This window comes from Astyanax mexicanus, chromosome 1, assembly GCF_023375975.1.
Source record: "Astyanax mexicanus isolate ESR-SI-001 chromosome 1, AstMex3_surface, whole genome shotgun sequence".
Lineage (NCBI taxonomy): Eukaryota > Metazoa > Chordata > Actinopteri > Characiformes > Acestrorhamphidae > Astyanax > Astyanax mexicanus.
In genome coordinates, this window is record NC_064408.1 from 16,171,847 (window position 1) to 16,195,023 (window position 23,177).

Consider the following 23,177-nt stretch of genomic DNA (forward strand, 5'->3'; position numbering starts at 1 on the left):
AGTTGTGACATAAAATGCAATAATGCATAATAATAATAATAAATGTAGCTGATCAGCTGCATAGACACTGGATCAAATATATATATATATATATATATATATATATATATATATATATATATATATATATATATATTTTTTTTTTTTTTTTTTTTTTTTTTTCTTAATATCATACTTATCAATAACTAATGTAGTTATATATTATTGTCAAGCTCATTTGTACAATATATAAATACACAGCTCTGGAAAAAAAATGAGACCGCTTAAAAATTGAGTTTCTTTGATTTTACCAAATTGAAAACCTCTGGTTCTGGTCAAGAGGAAGATGGATGATCACAAACCATCAAACCAAACTGAACTGCTTGAATTTCTGCACCAGGAGCGGCATAAAATTATCCAAAAGCAGTGTGTAAGACTGAAAACCGTGATTAAAAACCAGGGTTATTCCACCAAATATTGATTTCTAAACTCTTAAAATGATATAAATATAACCTTGTTTTCTTTGCATTAATTGAGGTGTTAAAGCTCTGCAGCTTTTTTGCTATTTCAGCCATTTCTCATTTTCTGCAAATAAATGCTCTTGTTGAAAATTTTGATATACACCTGATATTTGTGTCAGATTGAGGTTGGACCATGATCTCACCAACAACTAACCACTCCAGAGTTCACGCAGTACCCAACTAAGCCCACCTCCTCTTAATGGTCTTGGTAAAGTGGTTTAGACCTGCTTATTAATATACATACAGTTAGGTTTATAAATATTTGATATATATATGTGTGACGCACATCTTCATGATTTGGGCTCTGCATTCCAATTCCACACTGGATTTGAAATGAAACAACAAAGATGCCATTAAAGTGTAGACTTTCGACTCAGAATTAACTAAACGCAGCAAGTTTAACAGTACAGATGGACAATAAACGGCCTGGAAAGGCATCAAACCCAGTGTATGGTGATGCCAGTGGGTTCCAGACTTCAGGCAGTCATTGCCTGCAAAGGATTCTTAACAAAGTATTAAAAATGAACATTTTATTAATGGTAAAGTTCATTTGTCCAATTACTTTTGAGTCCCTGAAATGAGAAAGCTTTGTAGGAAAAAAAAAACATTTGACTGCAGGTAAAAGTGAAGTTTGGAGTAAAAATACAAAAGAAATAATCTTTAATGATTTAATTGTGTAGAAACGTATGTAGAAAATGACTGGAATAGGCCTGTTAGTGTGTAAGCATTTATAGTATACAGTGAGGAAGATGGTAAAAATAAAAAATGCACACACTTTAACTCAACAGTTTATTATTAAACATGTATAACTAGTCGTTCCACATGTTTTATACTTATCATTATTTAATCTTATAGTTTTATAACAATTTTTCATCCTAGAGTGTTCTGCAGGATAACTTGCCTGCTTTACATTATACATTATAACAAGGGCATCCTTGAGTATCCTTATAACACAGATATTTCACTACTATTGCAGGGTCTGTTGGGAACCGTCCCCTATGTGTCCTGCCTGGGACATCAGACGTGATTAAAGGAAACAAGAGGAGAAAAACATCGGGTGATCAACATGTAGAACCCAGGTAGAACATCAGACTTCTTCCATCACATGATGACCAACAGCAAACAAAGAGTCTGAATCCCAAACAGATCCCTACTGCAGTTTCAGTGCATGATGTAGAATCAGCAGCCTATAATCAAGAGCACTATTCAGGGAGCATGGAGCAAATTTGAGATTCAGCCTCCCTTCGAGGTAAAGGGTAAACAGATGAACAGACATGCCTCCTCTAAACAGTCCCTCCTCAGGTGGGTCAATGTGTGCCCTTCTGGACCATCTGTGAGAAGCGGTTGGTGATGGCCAGGGTGGTGTCGATGAAGCGCTCCACACAGCTCACCAGACACGCCTCCGTCCGAGAGTCCAGCTTGGAGCTGGGCTTATCCATGCATTTGTCCCAGCACACGTCTGTGAAGTTATGCACCTGTGAAGCACACAACGATAATGATAAAAACAATTCCAAATAGTGCTGTGCGATTATGGCCTTATAAAAATATCTGAATTTTTTTCACAAAAAATCTGATTTTTGATTTTAATCAACCCCCCCCCACTAAAAAAAAAAAAAAAAAAACTACAGATCACAAAGAAATTGATCCAAACTAAGCTTACAAGCTTCTGGTTGAAGGTATTTTGGACTATTCTTCTTTACAAAATATATCCAGTCTTATCTGAGATTTTTCTTGGTCTGCCACTTAGTAGTCTTAACTAGAACCGTGCCTGTGGTCTTCCATTTCCTCACTATATTCCTCACAGTGGAAACTGACAGCTGAAATCTCTGAGACAGCTTTTGTATTCTAGGAGATGCCCTGGTGTTCTCCACCGCTGAGCACCACAGATTTATAAAGGGAAAAAAGAAGACAATTATCAGGTGTTCCCCAGGTTTTTCACACCACTGTATAAAAGGAGCTGCACTATCAGTTGCTCCAGTACAGTATAGTACAGGTGTGTAGTGTGTGTGTGTAGTAAAATACAGTACGGTATAGTACAGTTCAGTAAAGGTGTGTGTGTGTGTGTGTGTGTGTGTAGTTTGTTTTTGTATAGTGTAATTTGTGTGTGTGTGGTAGTAGTAGTAGTACAGTATATGTGGGTGTGTGTAGTATAGTGTAGTGTTTGTATGCGTGTAGTGGAGTGGAGTGTGTGGTAGTACAGACCAGTGCAGTTCAGTTCAGTCCAGTCCAGGTGTGTGTGTGTGTGTGTGTGATACAGTCCAGTCCAGTACAGGTGTGTGTGTGTGTGTGATACAGTCCAGTCCAGTACATGTGTGTGTGTGTGTCTGACCTGAGCCTGGAACTGGGCTTTCTGTTGCTCCACCGCGAGCATCCTCTGCAGCTCCGCCGCCTCGGCTTTCTCCGCGGAACCGGAGTCCGGCATATCAAACCCGCTGAAATCCGCCATGACTCTGCCCCGCGCGCTGCTGAATCCTGTACCGGGAGTGAAGGAGAGACCGCGGCAAGGGTAAAACACCACACCACACCACACACTACCCGGCGCGCACCGGTATCGTCACATCCCGTACACGAGCGACTGAGCCTGTGTTGTGTCAAATTGTGCTACCTTGTCAAATCGTGCTACCCTAGTGTATATTTACCTGTAAAATTCTAAAGAAGCACCATATTACAGCATGTTCCCAGTAGATGTGGGTTAGTATATTTGAATAGCGTAAATCACAGTTTTATGGTAAAGTTATGGCAATGAGAGGTCCTTACAAACTGCTTTTGTATTGTTTATTATTGTTTTTATATAATAATTATTGTATTTTTTACTATTATTAATTTCCATTTAAACTTTAGTGCAATGACAGTGAGTCAATAAAATAGTCCATTCTGTTTAATGCACAAAAAAAACAAATTTATTATTTTAAAAAAGCACGAGAAATAATAAAAAATGTCTAAATCAGGGCTTGCGCAGTGTCGTTGGGAAGCACGTATCCATGGGTAACGAAACTCGACATTACACCGGATTATAGAGAGCCTGCGCACTTCCGCTCTCCGCGCTATATCAGATCACCGTTAGAGGGAGCCCGCGAGAGAGTGCAGAATGAATGTGGGTGAATAGAGCTGAAGGGCTAAAAACATTAATTAAAGATATTAATTAACCACTTAAGAAAACTTGTAATTTCCAATTTTACTACAGTGAACTGGTTTTAGGCTTTAAATGCGCTAGCATTACTGCTACTCTGAGCTTACTGGTTGGTGAGCAAAGAATCTCTAAAAACCCTCACTTGAGAATATCTTCCATGTTCGTATGGCCACCTGATTGAGTCCAAAGTGAAAGTGTTTAATAATGTTAAATCATTTAATATCCAATTGTTCTCACCACAGAACAATACCACATGTTTCAGCACTGAGATTTATTTTAAAGCTTTCAAACTCCAGTTATAAGCAGACGTGTATAAAGTGTACAAGATTTTTGTACTTAAGTACTGCAAATAGTTGCAAAACCTAAAATGTCAAATCTAGTACTGTAGTACTGGAAGTAAAAGTGCAGTACTGTGTTATTAGTGTGGTTATTACAGAAAGCAGAGGAAAGTTAGCAGAGCTAAAGGCAGAACGGGAGCACTGAGATCTTCTTATCTTCTTATAAGATCAGCTTGACCACTTGATTCACTCAATGATGAGCAGCTTCATCAAACCCAGTGTCAGTGCAGAACATCTATCTCTCTGGCTTTAATGATAATGTGGGTTTGGAAAAAATCCAAAAAAAAAATTGTGTGTATATATATATATATATATATATATATATATATATATATATATATATATATATATATATATATATACAGCGCTTTTACTTCACTACATATTTTGGATGAGTTTTTATTATACTTTTACTCTGATATTTGTTTTATATTTGTACGATATTTGTTACTCGTAGGAGAAAAAAATAATAGATACAGATCTATCTATCTATCTATCTATCTATCTATCTGTCTGTCTGTCTGTCTGTCTGTCTGTCTGTCTGTCTGTCTGTCTGTAACTCCAGCATCAGCTCACCATCCAGTCTCTGTACTCATAGAAAAAATATATGATATAAAAAAATACCACCTTTACTGCTTAAACCCTGTTTACTGAAGATATAATAATAATATAGATCTGAAAAAAAGAGAAACCACTTAAAAACAATTAATTTGGTCTGGAATACAATCAACAGGAAAATGGATGAACGTAATAATACGAACCAAATACTGATTTCTGGACTCTTAAAACTAGGAATATTATTATTATTATTATTATTTTTTTGCATTATTTAAGGTCTGAAAGTTCTGCATCTTTTTTTGTTATTTCAGCCATTTTTCAATTTCTGCAAATGCTCTAAATAACAATATTTTTATTTGGAATTTGGGAGAATTGTTGTCCGTAGTTTATAGAATAAAACAACAATGTTAATTTTACTCAAACATAAACCTATAAATAGCAAAATCAGAGAAACGGATTCAGAAACTGAAGAGGTCTCTTATTTTTTTCCAGAGCTGTATGTGCAGAAATGTGAGGGGTGTACTCACCTTTGTTGAATACTGTATATCTATATACCATTTATATACTAAGTAAAATTTAGCAGTTAAAAAAAAAATAATAATAATACATTTTATTTGTAACATCTTATTTGTTATTACATTTCAAAGAAGTCTCAAAGTGCTACAGCGTAAATAAAATCAGAACAAACATTTAGAAACAAGTGGAATAAAAAAATAACATTTAAACATAAAAACATGAGTTTGTGAGCTAGGAAAAGTGTTTACAGTCTCTACAGTAAGTTCAGTAAACTGGCTTGACCCAAATACCTTTAAAGGGGTTGAAGGTTTAGCTTTATGATCCGGAAGTTCACTGCTTATATAAACATTAACACTGAGCACACAGGAGCAGCTTCAGCAGTACGATTCCAACCTATATGCACTGTTTTATTTTTGTAAAAACTACACACACTCTTATCAGTTTGAGTACTAAAACAGCTGCATCATGAAAGGTGAGCATGATTTTTTTTTTCTTTGATTTTTATCATAACAGACGCAGAACCGTCAGACGTGTCTGGGCTGGTCTGGTGTGGCAGCAGGTTCACTTTTTAAACAGCTTGTTCAAACAGTTGGTGAGTTCTGTTTGGCTAGCCCAAAACTAGCCCAAAATGGTCAGGATTCACATCAATGTATTTATCTAAAGTATTTGTAGCGTTATTAAACCTTTAATCAGCCAACACTTGCCTAATTAAAGTTGCAAGAAAAAGTATGTGAACCCTTTGGGATTACTTAAATTTCTGCATATATCAATCATTAAATGTGTTCTGATCTTCATCTAAGTCACAACAATAGACAAACACAGTCTGCTTAAACTAATACCACAAAAAAATGATAAGTTTGCATTGTTTTATTGAACACAACATGTTAACATTCACAGTGAGGGGGGAAAAGTATGTGAATCTTTGGATTTAATAACTTGAGGTCAGGACTCTCCAGAAGGCGCATTTTGTTCAGCTGATTTTATTCGGTAGTTGTTTTACTTCTATGTTTTGGGTCGTTGTCCTGTTGCATCATCCATACTCTGTTGAGCTTTTTAGCTATATTTTTATTCTGAATTTGGGAGACATGTCCGTAGTTTATAGAATTAAACAACAAAGTTCATTTTATTTAAACATATACCTATAGCAAAATAGCAAAATCAGAGACAAAGAAAAACATCTTTACAGAGCTGTATATGTGGTCACAAATGTACAGAAAAGGTAGAAAAATGTCACAAAATGTAGTTTTACATAGAACAGATTTTATGTTAAAAAAAAAAAAAGTTTATGTGAGTTTTTCTCTGTATTCGTTTTCTTGACACCAACAAAACAAAAATCTCCAGCTTTCATAGATTACTGATTAATTTATCTTTTTATCCACTTCTTCCTGGTCAGGCCTGCAGTGGATCCGGAGCCTGTCCGGAATCATTGGACACAAGGCAGCAATACCACCTGGACATGGCGTCAGTCTGCTGCAAGGTACCACACCTACTCTCATTCATTCACATTTAGCGTAATCAGCTCACCTACCACGTGTGATTTGGGGAAGTATGAGCAAAAATCTTACCCAATCAGGACAATACATTATATCTAAAGACCACTGTGTGTGAATGAGCATCAGTCTGAGGAAGACTGCCTGGAGCAGGGATGGAGGAGGTGAAGGAGGTGGAGGAGGGGAGATCTCAGTGTGTTGAATAAACATAGAACTTCCTCCGAACGTCCTCTGATATTCTAGCATTAAACTGCATGTATACGAGCTAAAATAACAGCTCTGCTAGGGGTGGGCAATATTATATTGTATACAATATATCATGACACAGAAATATCATGATATTAAAAATCCATATCGTGATAATAGAGATGTTCTGTCTTAAAAGTAGTCTATTATTAACTGTGAAGCTTTAGGTGTATTTATTGTATAATTGTTTTAGTTTGCAGTTTATATGCATGCACTGAATATTCTGCAATATTATTTGCTGCATTATATTATTTTATGCTATATTATTTATTTTGCCACATTATGATTATGCTGTTATACTCTTATACTATATTCCTGAAATTAATTAATTATTTTACTGTTTTCCAATATCGCCAAGTATATCGCTTTATATATAAATATATGTATGTATATATATATATATATATATATATATATATATATATATATATATAGTTTAGTTCTACATGAAAGCTTTCTTGTTTGCAGTTTTTAAAACAACAGTTTAAGATAATTTAGAGAGAAAAGAGAAAGGTTATAGATATAAAATACAAAAGGAATTGTAGAGCTTTATACCCTTTAAGATCCTGTGTCAATTACAATGGACATCATGTAATTAATTTTTTTTCAAATGCTTTGTTTAACAAAATACTAATTGGGACCTGTTGTCCATCAGAAAAGATAGTAAACCAATCAATGAAACAGTAGCTTAGTTCCGCTCACTGCATTGGAAAAAAATATCAGAACAAATGGGCAAAGTAATACAAGCTAATACTGTGATTTAGAACACTTTTTTATCATATTTAGGAATAAAATATGAATTAAATGGATTTATTATTTTTTTTTTTTTATAGATTTGATATTAGGATAGGAGTGTCTTCATTTTTGTTATTTTGTTATTTTTGTCATTACAGACCAGAGGCGATTGCTCTAAGACTGCAAGGGAAGCTCAGCTTCCCCTAAAATGTCAAAAAATAAGTGATCAAATATATACTGTTACATATGTACATGTCATTGACTAAATATGCGCTACAGCGTGCTCAACTTTTGTTCAGAATCAGCTTCTTATCATTGGTAACCAGAGGCGTGCTAAAGCACCACCAACTCTGCCCTTTATCAACGTGACCTTTTGAAACTTTTTTTTAATATATATTTTTTAATATTATTATTATTAAGATTTTACTAAGGCCGGTTTGAAATGATCTTTTGAAAACCTGAGCGATTAAAAACGAGTGAAAACAGAATGCCCTGAAATCAGCTCACACACACCCGACCTCTCTCTTCCTCTGTCACGTGACCCTGCGCGGTCGCACGCAAGGCACACTAGATGCGCTGCAGCAGCAGTTCAGTTCAGCGAGATAGGCTTCTTCTCCCCCGTGACCCGCCAGCCAGGCAACATACACATCAAGTAAAATTGTACAGTTTGCCCTCTAAGCCGAACGTGAAATCAGTAAAATATGTCATAGTTAATATTGTATATGTATTTTATCAGTTGGGGCTGTGACATTTTTCCATTGACAACTCACGTTTAGAGAATGTTACATGTAGAAGTCAAATTTCATTCAACATGTGCGTGTAATTATTTTTTATAATGAAGTGTGCCACGTGCTCTAAAAAGTGCCCATGAGCACTTGCCCCCCAAAATGTCTGTGCATGCATTCTGCGAAAGACGCAACTTTCCTCTCACTCATTCCCGCATCTTCACGGTCAAGCGTGCAGCAAAACGAGACAAGTCATTGGATAAATGCTGGGCTTTGTCCCACCCATCGGACGCTCAGCGTCTCTGAGGGTCTATAGGGCAGGGGGCTGGCCTCGGCCGGCCCGGACGCTCAGCTTCTGCATGATGATTGGATGATCTGTCTGAGGCTGGATCCCTTTTTGTTTGACAGCAAAATGAGTGAACCAGCGATCTGTTTAACCGGAGACTTTCCTAATCCTCTTAGCTGCATTTTCTTTGTTAAAAACAACGAGCAACAAATCATGCTTCTATTTCTGGTGTTTTTTTGGTAGCTACTTGTGTTTGGAGACTGAATTCTATCACTCTTTCTGACTTCTATCGCAGTTTCTGTCCAGCGGGTGCTGCTGAGCCCCTTTACTGTCACAAAGCACTCACAGGCGGACACACTTCATACTAGCCTCGCGCCAGTCCCAGCTAGGTGGCATAATATTGGCAGACAGTGTGGCAGACAGTTTGAATGTTGTGGACCGGATTTTGGCTGAGCCATTTGATAGTCTTCCTTACGAAGAAAAACTTAGAGTTAAACAGCAGGGCAGATCAACTGCTCAGGGGTGGGTTTCCCGAAAACGATCAACCTTAGCGAATAACGAACGAACTAACGAATGACGTGAGTAAAGAACGAGCCAGTTCTGCGAGTGTTTCCCAAAGAGCTTCGCAAAGTGAAAATTAACGAAGGAGGTTAAAGAACGTCTTTGTTGACTCCTCCCCCGAAACAGCGCACTTAATCGATCCACAAATATCGATTCAACACTGCCAATATGCAGTATTTATTCACTATTACACCCTAAAAACGTAGAAATGTGTTGTAATCAACAACATTATACAAATTATAATATTTAAATTACAAAAGGATGTACTTTGGCATTAATAAAATACTCCTAAAGATACATATGACTAAATAAATACTCGAAAATCTAATCTATTTTAAAACATTAAACTTTTTTTTACTTTTTTAAAAATATTATTGTTAATATATATTATATTAATAGATATTATACTAATATTATTAATAGTAATATTGATAGTAATATTAATTTATTATTATAATTATTAATAATATAAAAATAATATAATAATACATATATATATATATATATATATATATATATATATATATATATATATATATATATATATATATATATATATATATTAAAACCAAAAGGAGTATGTTTTATTATACTTTATACACTCTGTAAAGCTCCAGCTCATCCTAAATCACCATCTCAGTTGGGTTTAGGTCAGGGGATTGTGAAGGCCATGCACCTTTTTGTTTACTAGATAATTCCATATGCGTCAATTAATAGTTTTCATGGTTTTAATATTAATCGACAATAAAAAAAAAATTAATAAAAACATTGAATGTGTCCAACTTTTGATTGGTATTTATGAGCTGACACACCCCAGAGTTTGCCCAGATGAACGGCCACAATGTTGGTTAGAAGCACCTGATTAAGGAATAATATTAAATATTACCTGCACATTCACCGATACCCTTTACAATACGCGTAGGTGTGATTAAAGACACCGCAGGCGTCCCCTGCACCGGACCTACAGTAGGGATTTTCCCAATAGCATGGAAATATATTGTGTTGTGCTGTAATTCCCTGGTTGGAAGTGTATATAAGTGTGTGTATGGCACAGTAACAGCCTGATTACAGAATCCACGGACTTGGTGACTTTGCAGCTTTGCTTAGACCGTGAACATCATCCGCAGGAATCTGGATTTTAATTATTTATTCGTGGGTTTGATTGGTCAATTCCAATGTGCCCAGTTAGATTACAAGCCACAGACAAAGTTGGCATTATAATATAATATAATATAATATAATATAATATAATATAATATAATATAATATAATATAATATAATAAATCATTCACTCACTTACTCACTCATCGTCAACCGCTTTATCTGTTAAGGGTCGCGGGGGAGGGGGGGGGGGGGTTGGAGTCAGTATACACCCTGGACAGGCCGCCAATCCGTCGCAGGGCAGACATACACACAGGCACTTCCACTCACACACTCACACCTAAGGGGCAATTTTTAAGTCTTTGGACTGTGGGAGGAAACCGGAGCACCCGCAGACACGGGAAATAATATAATATAATATAATATAATATAATATAATGTAATGTAATGTAATGTAATGTAATGTAATGTAATATAATATAATATAATATAATATAATATAATATAATATAATATAATATAATGTAATATAATATAATATAATATAATATAATATAATATAATAATTATAGAATTATAGAATTATAGAATTAATTGTAACATAATATAATTGCTTCAACCACGGAAATTATATTTTTTCTCCCTCAATATTGGCGGTCCCTGGTGTTTAAGGTGCTGAACTGCAAGTCGAGATCCCCTAAAGAAGCTCTTAAGAATAACGAGTGGGTCAGGGCACTCGTTAATCTGCGAGCGAGTTTACGTAGTACTTTAGTTACGCACCGTTCATGTATGATATGTATTTTCTTCATTTCTCTGATATAACAGCTCAATTCTAATTCCTCAGGTTAAAGGTGCTTCCTCCTATAAACAGTTATAACATGTATTTGTATCCGGCTACAGACAGGGCTGCTTTATGAATTTCTAAACTGTTGCACGGCCCTCTTCATGTCATGCATGGAAAAGTCACCTTGGCGTGCTAAGAGTGTTACATGGGTTCGGACGGAAGGATGGAGATTAATCAAAAAGAGGGATTTAAAGGCGTGGTCTTTTGAAGGATCTGGTCCATTTCTGCCTTGCGTTTCCCCCTTAACATGCCTTGTCCTGTATAAAGGCTACAAGTGTAGGAGATTCAAAAACATTTTTCTGCAGTAAAATAAGTTATTTACATTCTGAAAATTTCAGGGCTTTGAAATCTCATAATCTTCTATCATATTGTTTTGTTTTTACCTTGTCTTATTATTTTAGTGTTTGTTTTAGGTTTTATAGTTATCTATGTACAGCCCTTTCAGCTGTTGATGTTTTTAAAGTGCTTCATGAATACATTTGAGTTTGAGTTTACAAAAACTAGGGTTTTACATAGTTGCAAGTAATCATCTCTAACAGATAAAGGTTGTAATTCTATGACCGTATGAACCGACCTGAAGGTTTTTTTTTTTTTTTAATTAGTTACATTTTCTCTCTGTGGGTTGCCCTTGGCAAGTTCGAAAGGCTACACTGAACTTCTCTGAGGTAGTCTTCCACAGTATAGTCTGCCATTGAGGGGTCAAACAGCTAGGACATCAATCTACTTCAAATGGGGCGCAGGTTCTGCAACCTGTTCACATTTACAAGGAGCTAGGTTTTCACTGTTCTCTGTCTACAGGAGGTAACAGCAAGCTTTTGAACATCTCAAGATGAGAAATTTCTGCCTGAGAAAAAAGAGGGAGCATTGTCGTCACTGTGCCAGGCAGTGGATAGGTGAGTGGAATGATGCTCGTTCATGCAAGGGTTGCTAGCTTCTTTACCTTGTGAGATGTCCTTGTTCTGGACATCTTCCACCTGATCTGGGATAAAAGACAAGAGAGGATTAGTTTGACATTTCTCCTTGTGTTGGAGAGAGAAAACGGAACCTAAGCTGTTTTCTTCAGACTCAAAACGTGAGGATGCAGTGGGGGCATCTGGTTTTGGAAATGTGGTCTTTGCAGAGACATCACTGTTAGCTTCTAAAGCTAAACAGTCAGTGGAATTAGGATTCTCTAATGAAGAACTACTGCCACCTGTCTGCTTGAGGCATTTCTCAATTGCTGGTCTAGATGGGTTTGGTGTAATTGTTGTTCTGTTGCTAGCATTACCAAATGTATTGTTCAGGTAATCTTCCACTCTAACACCGGCAAGTGCACACTCCATTTAAAGGAGATCAGTTTCTGATATGCCCACAAGCCGTGTTGACTTTCAAGGAGAATTTAATTTAATGTTTGAGTAGTTAGTTTAAGGGTAAATTTAGTAGTGTTTTGGCTAAGAAGTTTATTTTCATGGTGCAAATCTTCTAGTTCTAACCTAGCTTGATGTTAAAAATGCAACATTTGTACCAGACCCAAGATTAAAGAAGGGTCACTGATTGGACAGGTCACAATGGCTATCGTGCTTATTAGGTCAGACTTAACCGTGGGTGTGTCGGAGGACAGCTTTACAACAAAAGAAAATCAGATGATCTTCATCTTCATCATCATTTTGTAACTGGCTTGAGCTAATCAAACTATGGCAGAGTCAAGGAAGTGCTACCTAAACAGTCAAACTTAATTTTAAAGTTAAAAGCATGTTGCAAAAGGAAAAAGTGTGTTTGCTCTAGTTTTACAAGTTAAAACACTTTCCTTTTGCAACATTTTTTTTTACTTTCTCTGTTGAGCAAAGACTGAAGCTGACTGTTTAAGAGGATGGGTTTTAAGGCTAATACTGTGTTCTGCATTTTTGAATATTGTGAACGATGTTATACCCTGAAATATTGTGTCATATCACCCACCCCTAATTATCACATGCGGATACTACATTTTTGCTGTTTTTGGCAAAAGAAAAATTCACACTGTTCTCATTTCCCAATATAAATCTACTAGAGACAGATTATATCTGTCCAGTTTCATTTATTTTAATTTAATCCTGGATATATGGAGAAATTATTAGTATCCTGATATTCTGGGTCTCATTGACTTCTGTTACAAATCTGATCAAATTCTTGCATTTTTTTATATCTTTCTGTCTCTCTGTTAAGATGTTTACCAGTTGATGGCAAACTGAGTTGAATGGACATCATTTTAAATGCTGGATCTGGAAGTATTTATGTTTAGTATAATTTTATTTGTCTCAGTGCGAGAAGTACAATGATCTCAGTGAAGAAATGTAAAAATAACCTAAATGTGACATTTCTGGGGCCTCATGTATTAAGACTTGCGTGGACTTCCTACTAAAATAGGCAGAATCCCACGTACTTGCTCTTAGTACATCTCAATCAACTTGAAATCAAGCGCAAATGCACGAAAGCATCACACCTGCCACGACTCCTCCCTCAATTACACAGAGTATAATGTTATAATAATAATAATAATAATAATAATTATTATTATTATTATTATTATTATTAATAATAATAATAATAATAATAATAATATACGCCTAGCGTATAATTACCCATGTTTTATGCTTTAAATGAGTTGCCTACCAAAAAGCCACACGTCACGCCCTCAGCTTGTTTTCTTATACTCTTATCCTCTTGGAAATCTAAAACGTCTTATAAGCCAGTCATCATGGGCCAAAAACACATAATGGTCACGGAAAATGCGCGCTCAATGATTCGGCCATTAGCAATATTTTTCAGTAATGCCAACGCCAATCTCCAACAACTCCAGCGCAAACCTAATCTAGGCTAAAACCCATAATCTAGGCTAAGTGGAAACACGTTGAAATATTATTTCTGTAAGCCAATGAAATTGTCTGATTAATTTACTTTATTTTACCCAATAATGCTTACTACAATGTGTGCATAAAGGATATCTTAATAGATGTAATTTCAATGCATCGCCACTAAGTGTCGCCAAATGACAAAAACACAATACATACGCACAAAAAGAGGCCCCTGGGGCCTCATGTACTAAGACTTGCGTGGACTTCCTACTAAAATGTTGCGTACGCTCAGACCTGAAAAGTTCCGTACGCACAAAAAAATCCGGATTTATCAAACCGTGCGTAGGCAGAATCCCACGTACGTTCTCTTAGTACATCGCAATCAACTTAAAATCAAGGGCAAATGCACGAAAACATCACACCTGCCATGACTCCTCCCTCAATTACACAGAGTATAATGTTATTATAATAATAATATTATTAATAATATAATATGATTAATATTATTATTATTATTATTATTATTATTATTATTATTATTATTATATATGCCTAGCATATAATTACCCATGTTTTAAATTGTATTATTCTAAAATGGATAATAAATGCTTTCATTTAAATGCTTTAAATGAGTTGCTCACCAAGAAGCCACACGTCACGCACTCAGCGTGTGATCTTATCCTCTTATGCTCTTGGAAATCTAAAACGGTTTATAAGCCAGTCATTATCATGGGCCAAAAAACATAATGGTCACGGAAAATGCGCTCTCAGTGAATTCAGCCGTCAGCAATATTTTCCAATAATGCCAATGTTGCCAAATCCAACAACTTCAGCGCAAACTTTTATGCATGTTTATATAATCTGGGCTAAGTGGAAACACGTTGAACGATTATTTCTGTAAGCCAATAAAATTATCTGATTAATTGACTTTATTTTACCCAATAATGCTTACTACAATGTGTGCATAAAGGATATCTTATTAGTTGTAATTTCAATGCATCGCCACTAAGTGTCGCCAAATGACAAAAACACAATACATACGCACAAAAAAACAGACGTACACCTGAAACGAAAATGCCGTGGGGGAACGCACTTTCTCACGTTCAAGTCAAATTTAGTACATCTGACCGTGACCGTGAAATATGGCGTACGCTATGTTTTTGTGCGTACGCACCTTTAGTACATGAGGCCCCTGGTCTTTAGGAGAAATTCTGAAGAGACACTCCCCTTCCTGCTTCTGCTTTATTTGATTGTGCCATGATGGTCAAAGGTATCCAAATGTAAATAGAGCCAAATTCCAGTTTACATGTAAATACAAAGTATTCTGCTATGGTTGGCTATTTATCTTTTTTAGCTCTTTTATTTAGCTCTATATGTAACCACTATTATATCAAATATATTACCCAATATTCTATTTTATATACAGTATGCAATATGCTTAACTGTTATCTTGTTCGACTTGGTCTTGTTGATTGCTTTAGGAATATTGTTTTTTGATTATGTGTCTATTTAGGTAACAATAAACCATTAAATATTAATCTGTAGTAATTGCTTTGTTGAGTACTTTTTTCTATTAGGCCTAGGAGCCTAATACGTCTGTGGTCTGAGATTATTTCTGTTTCTAGACCTTCATAGTTATATAGTGAGTTTCGCTGAGTGTTATACCAAGATCTTAACTGGTATAGATTAAGTTCTTTAAATGTAGATTAAGTTCTGCACCACTGAACATCTCAAACCAGATACCAGGCTGTTTTCACTCTGTAACAGCTTTGTCCACGAGGCAGTTAGACTCCTCAACTCACAATGACGGAGCCCCCCCACACACACACCCATCACACTCAGCACAAAGACTGATATGTCTTTATCCCGTCAGCAATATTTGCTGCTTCTTTCTATAAAAAAAACTATAAACTTCCTACCTCAGTAACTGCTGTGATTATGTATGTTCTATATGTTACAGTATGTTACAAAGCTCTGCACCGTATACTCACTATGCCCATTTTGCTATACTGTATTGCATTGTAGTGTTATAGGTCTATGTAGCACTTTTGTTACACTTTTGTTTGTGTATTGTATTGTCGTTCCATGTTGCACTATGTTGGATCCGGATGAACGTAATTTCGTTAAACTGTGTACCTGTACTTAGACTTAATGACAATAAAACCTCTTGACTTAATATTATTATTGTTAGATTATGCCACTCTCTTTTCAAAGACAAAAAAAAGACAAGTTTGAGTGTTATGTTCTGTAACTGTTATTGTAGATTAAGTTCTGCACCGCTGAACAGACCACACAGAATCTAATTCTGAGATGGTGTGCAACAGATAACAGTTAACTGTTCATTTTCACCTACTTGGTCTTTATGAATTGGAGTCAGATGAGTTATTAATCTCTCACCTAAATAAATTAATAAATTAATATCTTACCTAAGTCTCATTTAAATTACCAGAAAGATGAAAAACGCATTAGGAAGACAAGACATAGGCCTGTTGTCTCGTCTGCTACATCACTGACATCACAACCTTTATACTGTTGGGTTTTTTTTTTAAGGACTGAAGACACTTGTTGCTGTATGTTCAGTTGTTAATCATATTTATTTTACTTAAGTCATTTTTGAAATAATATGATAATTACCAAATTGGGGCTAGAATTGAAACTTAAGAGTTAAACAGCCTCCAAAACCTCAAAAACAGGGCTAATGAGCGCTTTATTTATACATATAGAAGCAGTATATCCGTTTTTAGACCTGAATGATGTTCCGGTGAAAAATAGAAGAATAAGAATGAATTTCTGAAAAAAAATTAATTAGACTAAATAGAAATTAAAATTAAATTAAATGAATTAAAATATTTTTATTTTTATTTTAGATTTGATATTGACAATTTAACGTCACAAATCGTCCATAAACAGTAACACTAACATGATAAAAGTGTTCTTACTTTGCTCTGTTGGCTCTTGTGCTGCCATTTTTCTTTGGCTTGTTTAATGTTGCCCATTTTAATGGATGCAGGGTCTGAAGGAAATATACAAATATGTTTTATATGTGAACATTTTATCATATGCTTAGGCCAATAGTGTAAAATGTTTGTTTTTTTCTAGTGTTGTGTTATTTAATATTGTTCTGTAATACATTTCCCTGCTACGGCTTGAATATGGGTATATATAATTATGTTATATAATTCCTGGCTTACAATGCAGAAAGGGGAGGTGCTGTTGTGCTATTTTTTTGCTCTCACTCACTCTCTCTCTGTCTCTCTCTCTCCACAGCTCGACACACACGCTTCCTTATTCTCCTGTCTGCTCGATCTCTCGTTACCTCATCGTTTCCCACCATGGCCCATGTGAAGTCTCAAGGCACAGGTAAGATGATTCCAGGTTTGGGGTTGTGTGTTACGTGGGCTGCCGTCTGTTTCTGTTGATGTAGGGACGAGGGTGTCTCTTTATTTCCAGGGCTTTATTTATTTATCAGGATTTGGATATGGCTGTATTAGTTATTCAGGCTCTCTGGATGGTGTTTGGTTTGGAGGCTGCAGTGCTGTCAGTGCTGTCAGTTTAGGGGCTGTCAGTGTGTGCATGCTGTTAGTGTGCCTTTGTCTAAAGCCCGCTTCTGAGACAATACTGAAGCCTGACCCAGGTCATGTGTCAGGAGTGAGCTGGCAGTTATGCAGGGCATTGAGGATCTGTGAAGTGGTAAAATTGGTTTGACAGATACTGTAAATAGTTTTACAAGTTCAGATTCCGTCTTGATTATAAGGAATGAGAGACTGTAAAATTGCTGGAGGGGAAAACATGCAGAACTGTACAAATGGTTTAGGCATACACTCTAAAGAACAGAGGTACGATATGAGTACTTTTTTGTACTCAAAGGTACACTCTTCATAATTGTACCCTTAAAGGTACAATATTGGTCAGATTTGTTCCCTCTGAAGTTCAAAGTAATTTCTAACAGCAATAAGTACAAATGTGTACAATTTAACCAGCCAAAGGGTACATTCAGTATTCTGTATCACTGTACTAATAAACAATACATATTTAAATTGCAATGTTTTATTTGAAAGCCAGACAATTTTGTATCATCAAGTTTTTGAGCCATATTTAGTTGGTGATAATGTTTATAATCTTTATAATCTTTACTGGCACAAAAACCATGGGTACAAAAAAGGACTTTCACTGAAAGGTACCTTTTTTTTATCTCAATATAAGGTACAGCCCCAGCGACAAGCTTTGTACTCTTTTAAGTACAAATCTGTACTTACTTTTCTTAGTGTGTAAGCACATTACTGTAAATCTCTTATTTCAGCAATAAGAGTGTTTTTGTCTTTAAGGACTAAAGCTTAGGCCGTGCCATAGGATCCTACAGTGCACTAACCCCCATTGGGTTATTGGACAGCGAAGATATAGCAGGGCTTTATCAACTGGGTTAGCGATGCAACAATATATATATATATATATATATATATATATATATATATATATATATATATATATATATATATATATATTTACACCATACTGTGAATAACATATTTTAAATAACAGCTTTTCTTGTCCCTCAGTTGCCAATAATAAGCAAAACAATGGATTCAAAGAGCAGCATGGACTTCAGTGCATTGCTCCATTGGTGCGGACAGCGGAGGAAACCCCTGAGCCCATTCCCACCACAGTTAAAGGCACCATCCCGTCCTGGATCCGGGGAAGTCTACTCCGCAACGGCCCTGGAAAGTTCGAGTTTGGAAACCAACAGTGAGTAAAACTGCAAATACATTTTTCAAAGCTTATTGTATTTGTTGTTAATATTTTGTATTCTTTTAGTAATCATAGAGTAACTAAGTCAAGACAAGAGGCTTTTATTGTCATAACATCTGAGCACAGGTACACAGTGTAGTGAAATTACATTCCTCTAAAACCATGGTGCAACATGGAACAACAATAAAATACAGAGGAAATAAAGTGCAAAAATGTAACGATAGCACAACATAAAACTATAACTCTACAATAAAAACAGCAGACGAGACAGTTGTACTAAATGTTCTAGTGAGAATAAGGTGCAGAATTATGTGACATAATGTAACATATAGAACATACATGAACATGGCAGTTATTGAGGTAGAGAGTTTATGGTTCTATGGAATGAAGCCCTGACTGAAAACTGTATTAAACCAGAAAACACTGTTACTCCGGCGGCACTTTCAAACAATTATTCCTTCTCCCATAATTCTCGTCTCTCAGGACGAGGAGGTGGAACTGGCCTATTAATCGCTAATGGCTTGAAACATACTCCACTATTACCTGCAAACACATACAATTCATTTAAGTATCATGCCACACTGGTTAATACTCCAGCAAAACTTGCCATTATTATTATCTACTGTCCTCCTGGACAAATGGGCGAGTTCACACACGAACTTGACATGCTACTGTCTTCTATCCCTGAGCAAGATTGTCCCATGCTCATTCTAGGGGATATGAACATCCACCATGACCGTACCAGCTTCACAGACTTCTTATCCCTCATGCAGTCTTTCGAACTGGAGCAGGTCCCCAGCCCCCCAACACATAAAGCTGGCAAACATCTAGACCTGATCTTCACTCATAACTGTGACACAGACTCTTTAACTGTCACTCCTCTGCACCTCTCCGATCACTATTTAAAGCAACTCAATGTTCGTATTTTGAATAAACCCACAGCTACACCTACCATGATCTCGTTCCACCGAAATCTTCAAGATCTCTCAGCAGACCAGTACTCCTTGCTGGTGACTGATAATATCAGTCAATGATATGCCGCTGACACTCTCTGCTCCACACTAAGCTCCTGTTTGGACAACCTCTGTCCTCTTACATCTCGAGCCATTAGCTCAAGCAAACCGCAGCCATGGCTTAAAAATGACACACTCAGGGAACTACGCTCCAAACTCTGAGCTGCCGAAAGAAAATGGCATAAAGAGCAAAATCATGCAAACCTAAAAAATTACAAACTACTCCTGGCTTCTTTTTCAGCCAACCTCACTACTGCTAAAGCTCACTACTACCTTTTCTCTCTAAAACATAGAAAAGTAGTTTTAAATCAGGTCTCTGGCTTCCTCTTCAAGAATGACCTCCTGGACAAAAACCAATCTAGTTTCAAAAAAGGACACTCTACCTAGATGGCTCTGTTTTCTGTGACTGAAGCGTTGAAAACTGTCAGAGCTGCAGGCCAGTCCTCATTGCCCATTCTGCTGGACCTCTCGGCCGCCTTCGACACAGTCAACCACGACTTCCTCCTATCTATAATCTCTAACATGGGGATCTCAGACAATGCCCAATCATGGTTCAGATCATACCTCACTGGGCGCTCGTTCAAGGTGTCATGGCGAGGACAGCTGTCCTCTGCCCACACCTTATCCACCGGGGTTCCCCAGGGTTCGGTACTGGGACCCCTTCTCTTCTCAATATACACGGCCTCTCTATGTCAGGTTTTCCACTCACATGGCTTTTCCTACCATTGCTTTGCTGATGCCACAGCTATACCTGTCATTCTCACCTGAAGATCACTCAATCTCTGCACGGATATTGCAGTGACATATCCTCATGGATGAAGGAGCATCACCCTCAACTAAATCTCTTGAAGACTGAACTTCTGGATATTCCTACCAAAACCATCTTTTCAACACAACTTAACTATAACCATCGACTCTCTCTCTCTCTCTCTCTCACCGATAAAGGTTGCTAGGAACCTGGGTGTTATGGTTGATGACTCCTTCACGCACCATGTGGCCTCAGTTCCTCGATCCTGCCGCTTCACGCTTTAAAACATCAGAAAAATTTGACAGTTTCTGATGCAATAGGCCACCCAACTCCTGGTACAAGCAGTGGTAATCTCACGCCTCGACTACTGCAATGCCCTACTAACTGGCCTCCCGGCCTCTGTAGTAAAACCACTCCAAATGATCCAGAATGCAGCAGCACGTCTGGTCTTCAACCAGCCAAAACGGACGCATGTCACCCAGCTGCTCATTGAGCTCCACTGGCTACCAGTTGCTGCTCGCATCAAATTCAAAGCTCTTACAATCGTCTACAAGGTGATGACAGAACAGCTCCTTCCTACCTGCACTCACTCCTGAAGGCTTACGCTACCTCCCGGCCGCTGCGCTCCTCCAATGAACCGTCGCCTCGCTTTACCAAACAAACATTCACACAAAGCAATCCAGACTGTTCTCATACAGAGTTCCCCAATGGTGAAACAAACTACCTTCCACTACCAGATCAGGAGAATCTCTCACTATCTTTAATAAACTCCTGAAGACAGAGCTCTTCAAAGAGCCCTTACTCTCCTAACACCTCTAACTAACTACCTTCCACTACCAGATCAGGAGAATCTCTCGCTATCTTTAATAAACTCCTGAAGACAGAGCTCTTCAAAGAGCACTTACTCTCCTAACACCTCTAACTAACTACCTTCTACTACCAGATCAGGAGAATCTCTCACTATCTTTAATAAACTCCTGAAGACAGAGCTCTTCAAAGAGCACTTACTCTCTTAACACCTCTAACATACTAATACCTTCTAACCTCATTTCCTTCTCCTCCCCTGCACTCCTCTATCCCACTACTTCCCTTTGACCTCCTTTAGGCTAAATCAGTTCAGTTCTGTGTGAGTGTGTTGGGTGTGTGGTGGTGAGGGGGTTCAGTTCTGTCTCTGTGAGTTGAGGACTCTGACTGCCTGGTGGATGAAGCTGTTGCAGAGTCTGGTAGTCCATGTGAGGGTTGGGTGGGGCTGTCTACAAGTTATTCATAGAAATACACTGGCTGATTCCTATTTTATGATATTATAAAACTACTTTAATAGCAGAGAGGTATATTCTTAATACTGTATCTGAAGTAAAAAAAAAAATTAAAACAGCATTACGCTATATGGAAGAAAGGGTATTAACCCTTTCAGAACTGAATTATGTTTCAGTGACAGAAAATTAAATGCACACACAAATACTCTAAAATAAAATCTATATAAAATTCTAAAATATTGAATTTATTTTAATGTCCATTGCATTGGATGCCTGTTTAACATTTTATTTCATATTAATAAAAATGATTCTAAGTAACATACAATTAAAAAAGAGCCCTTGTTTTTGTGTTGTTGCAGTGGACGGGCTAATCTACTATTTCATTGGCTTGCAAACTTTTCATTGGCTGGTTCATGGTCTCAAATAGTGTTATGTGCAGCAAAACATCAAAGAAAAAATAGAAAATACATGATGTCCATTTTAATGTAAGCAGGGTCTAAAAGGGTTAAAAAGAGTTTATCTTGTTTCCAACTGTCTCTACTGCCAGAGAAGGCGTTACACGGCTGCGACAAGTGCATCAGCATGGTCGGGATGTTTGATTATTAAACCAAACCTCACTACCTACTCTTCAACAAATCCCAGAAGTATTGAACACAGTTTACTGTTCCACAGTTCAATGCTGGGGGAGGGGCTTTATTAACATTTAGCCCAACCCTGGAATTAGTCTGCAGAGAGTCCTATTATATTGATAGTACTTCTCTACAAGGACAACACAAGCTGTGTGTATGTGTCAGCTACCTAGTAGCCTACGCAATATGCTTTCATTACTAGCTTCTATGTGAAATTGCTATGTTTTTGTAGTTGATTTTACAACCAGTAATAGATTGTGTTAATAGTTAGCTTTAAAGGAGAAATCATGTGTTAAATGGACTTAAGTTGTAGTGAAACATGATAATGAGTACAAACTTTTGTTGAATAGCCCCTGTCCGTTAGCCCCCAGCATTCTGAAATACAGCACTTTTATACAATGCTCCCAGCAGGCTTATTATGCTAGTCATAGGGTCATAGTATGGCCTATGCAAAGAAATTACTATTTTTATACCATTAACAAGCTCAAAGTAGCCTCACACTTCATTAGTAGAATTCTGTGGGTTCTGACATTTAAAAAGAAGCACTGAAAACTTTGAAAGGGCAAAGAATCTTTGAAATTAAAGTCAATTTCAAAAATTGACTTACTGATGCCGTCCGGCAGAAGATACAGGAGCATCCGAGCCTCCACTACTAGACTCTGCAACAGCTTCATCCACCAGGCAGTCAGACTTCTCAACGCACAGAGACAGAACTGAACCCCCACCTCACCCACCACTCACCCAACACACTCACACAGAACTAAACTGTCCACCCCCCACCCCCCCCTCCCCTTTACACACACAAAGAACTGAACTTCACCCACACACACACACAGTCAGCACACAGAGGCTGACATGACTTTATTCCCTTCAGCAATATTTGCTGCACTCTTAAAAACTATAAACTCTACCTCAGTAACTGCTGTGATTACAGTTGTGGTCAA

The 23,177-nt window shown here is 37.0% G+C and overlaps 2 protein-coding genes across 4 annotated transcripts in view; one reads left to right on the forward strand and one right to left on the reverse strand.

The window, feature by feature from the left end:
- Positions 1 to 1,275: 1,275 nt before the first annotated feature.
- On the reverse strand, positions 1,276 to 3,056 carry timm8b (translocase of inner mitochondrial membrane 8 homolog B (yeast)). Its single transcript, XM_007260488.4, has 2 exons — positions 2,830 to 3,056; positions 1,276 to 1,975 (listed from the first exon to the last, which is right to left on the reverse strand). Exons 1-2 carry the CDS (start codon positions 2,944 to 2,946, stop codon positions 1,808 to 1,810), a joined length of 285 nt encoding a protein of 94 aa, XP_007260550.1. The 5' UTR covers positions 2,947 to 3,056; the 3' UTR covers positions 1,276 to 1,807.
- A 2,317-nt stretch (positions 3,057 to 5,373) lies between these two features.
- bco2a (beta-carotene oxygenase 2a) overlaps positions 5,374 to 23,177 on the forward strand; it is a 34,741-nt gene continuing 16,937 nt past the window's right edge. Inside the window, exons 1-4 of one of the 3 annotated variants that reach the window (XM_022667651.2) lie at positions 5,374 to 5,514; positions 6,436 to 6,519; positions 17,109 to 17,201; positions 18,398 to 18,584. In XM_022667651.2, the coding sequence (XP_022523372.2) occupies positions 5,508 to 5,514; positions 6,436 to 6,519; positions 17,109 to 17,201; positions 18,398 to 18,584 (371 nt within the window). In that variant the 5' untranslated portion in view covers positions 5,374 to 5,507. Of the gene's footprint in view, positions 5,515 to 5,566; positions 5,635 to 6,435; positions 6,520 to 11,829; positions 11,925 to 17,108; positions 17,202 to 18,397; positions 18,585 to 23,177 lie in introns of those variants that run through there. The other 2 variants (XM_022667650.2, XM_022667652.2) reach the window with 2 other exon arrangements.

Excerpts from the sequence above, each read along its gene's own strand:
- timm8b (XM_007260488.4), bottom strand. The coding sequence starts at position 2,946 with ATGGCGGATTTCAGCGGGTTTGATATGCCGGACTCCGGTTCCGCGGAG. Across the intron at positions 1,976-2,829 it reads AAGCCCAGTTCCAGGCTCAG|GTGCATAACTTCACAGACGT; the intron begins GTCAGACACACA and ends TGTGCTTCACAG.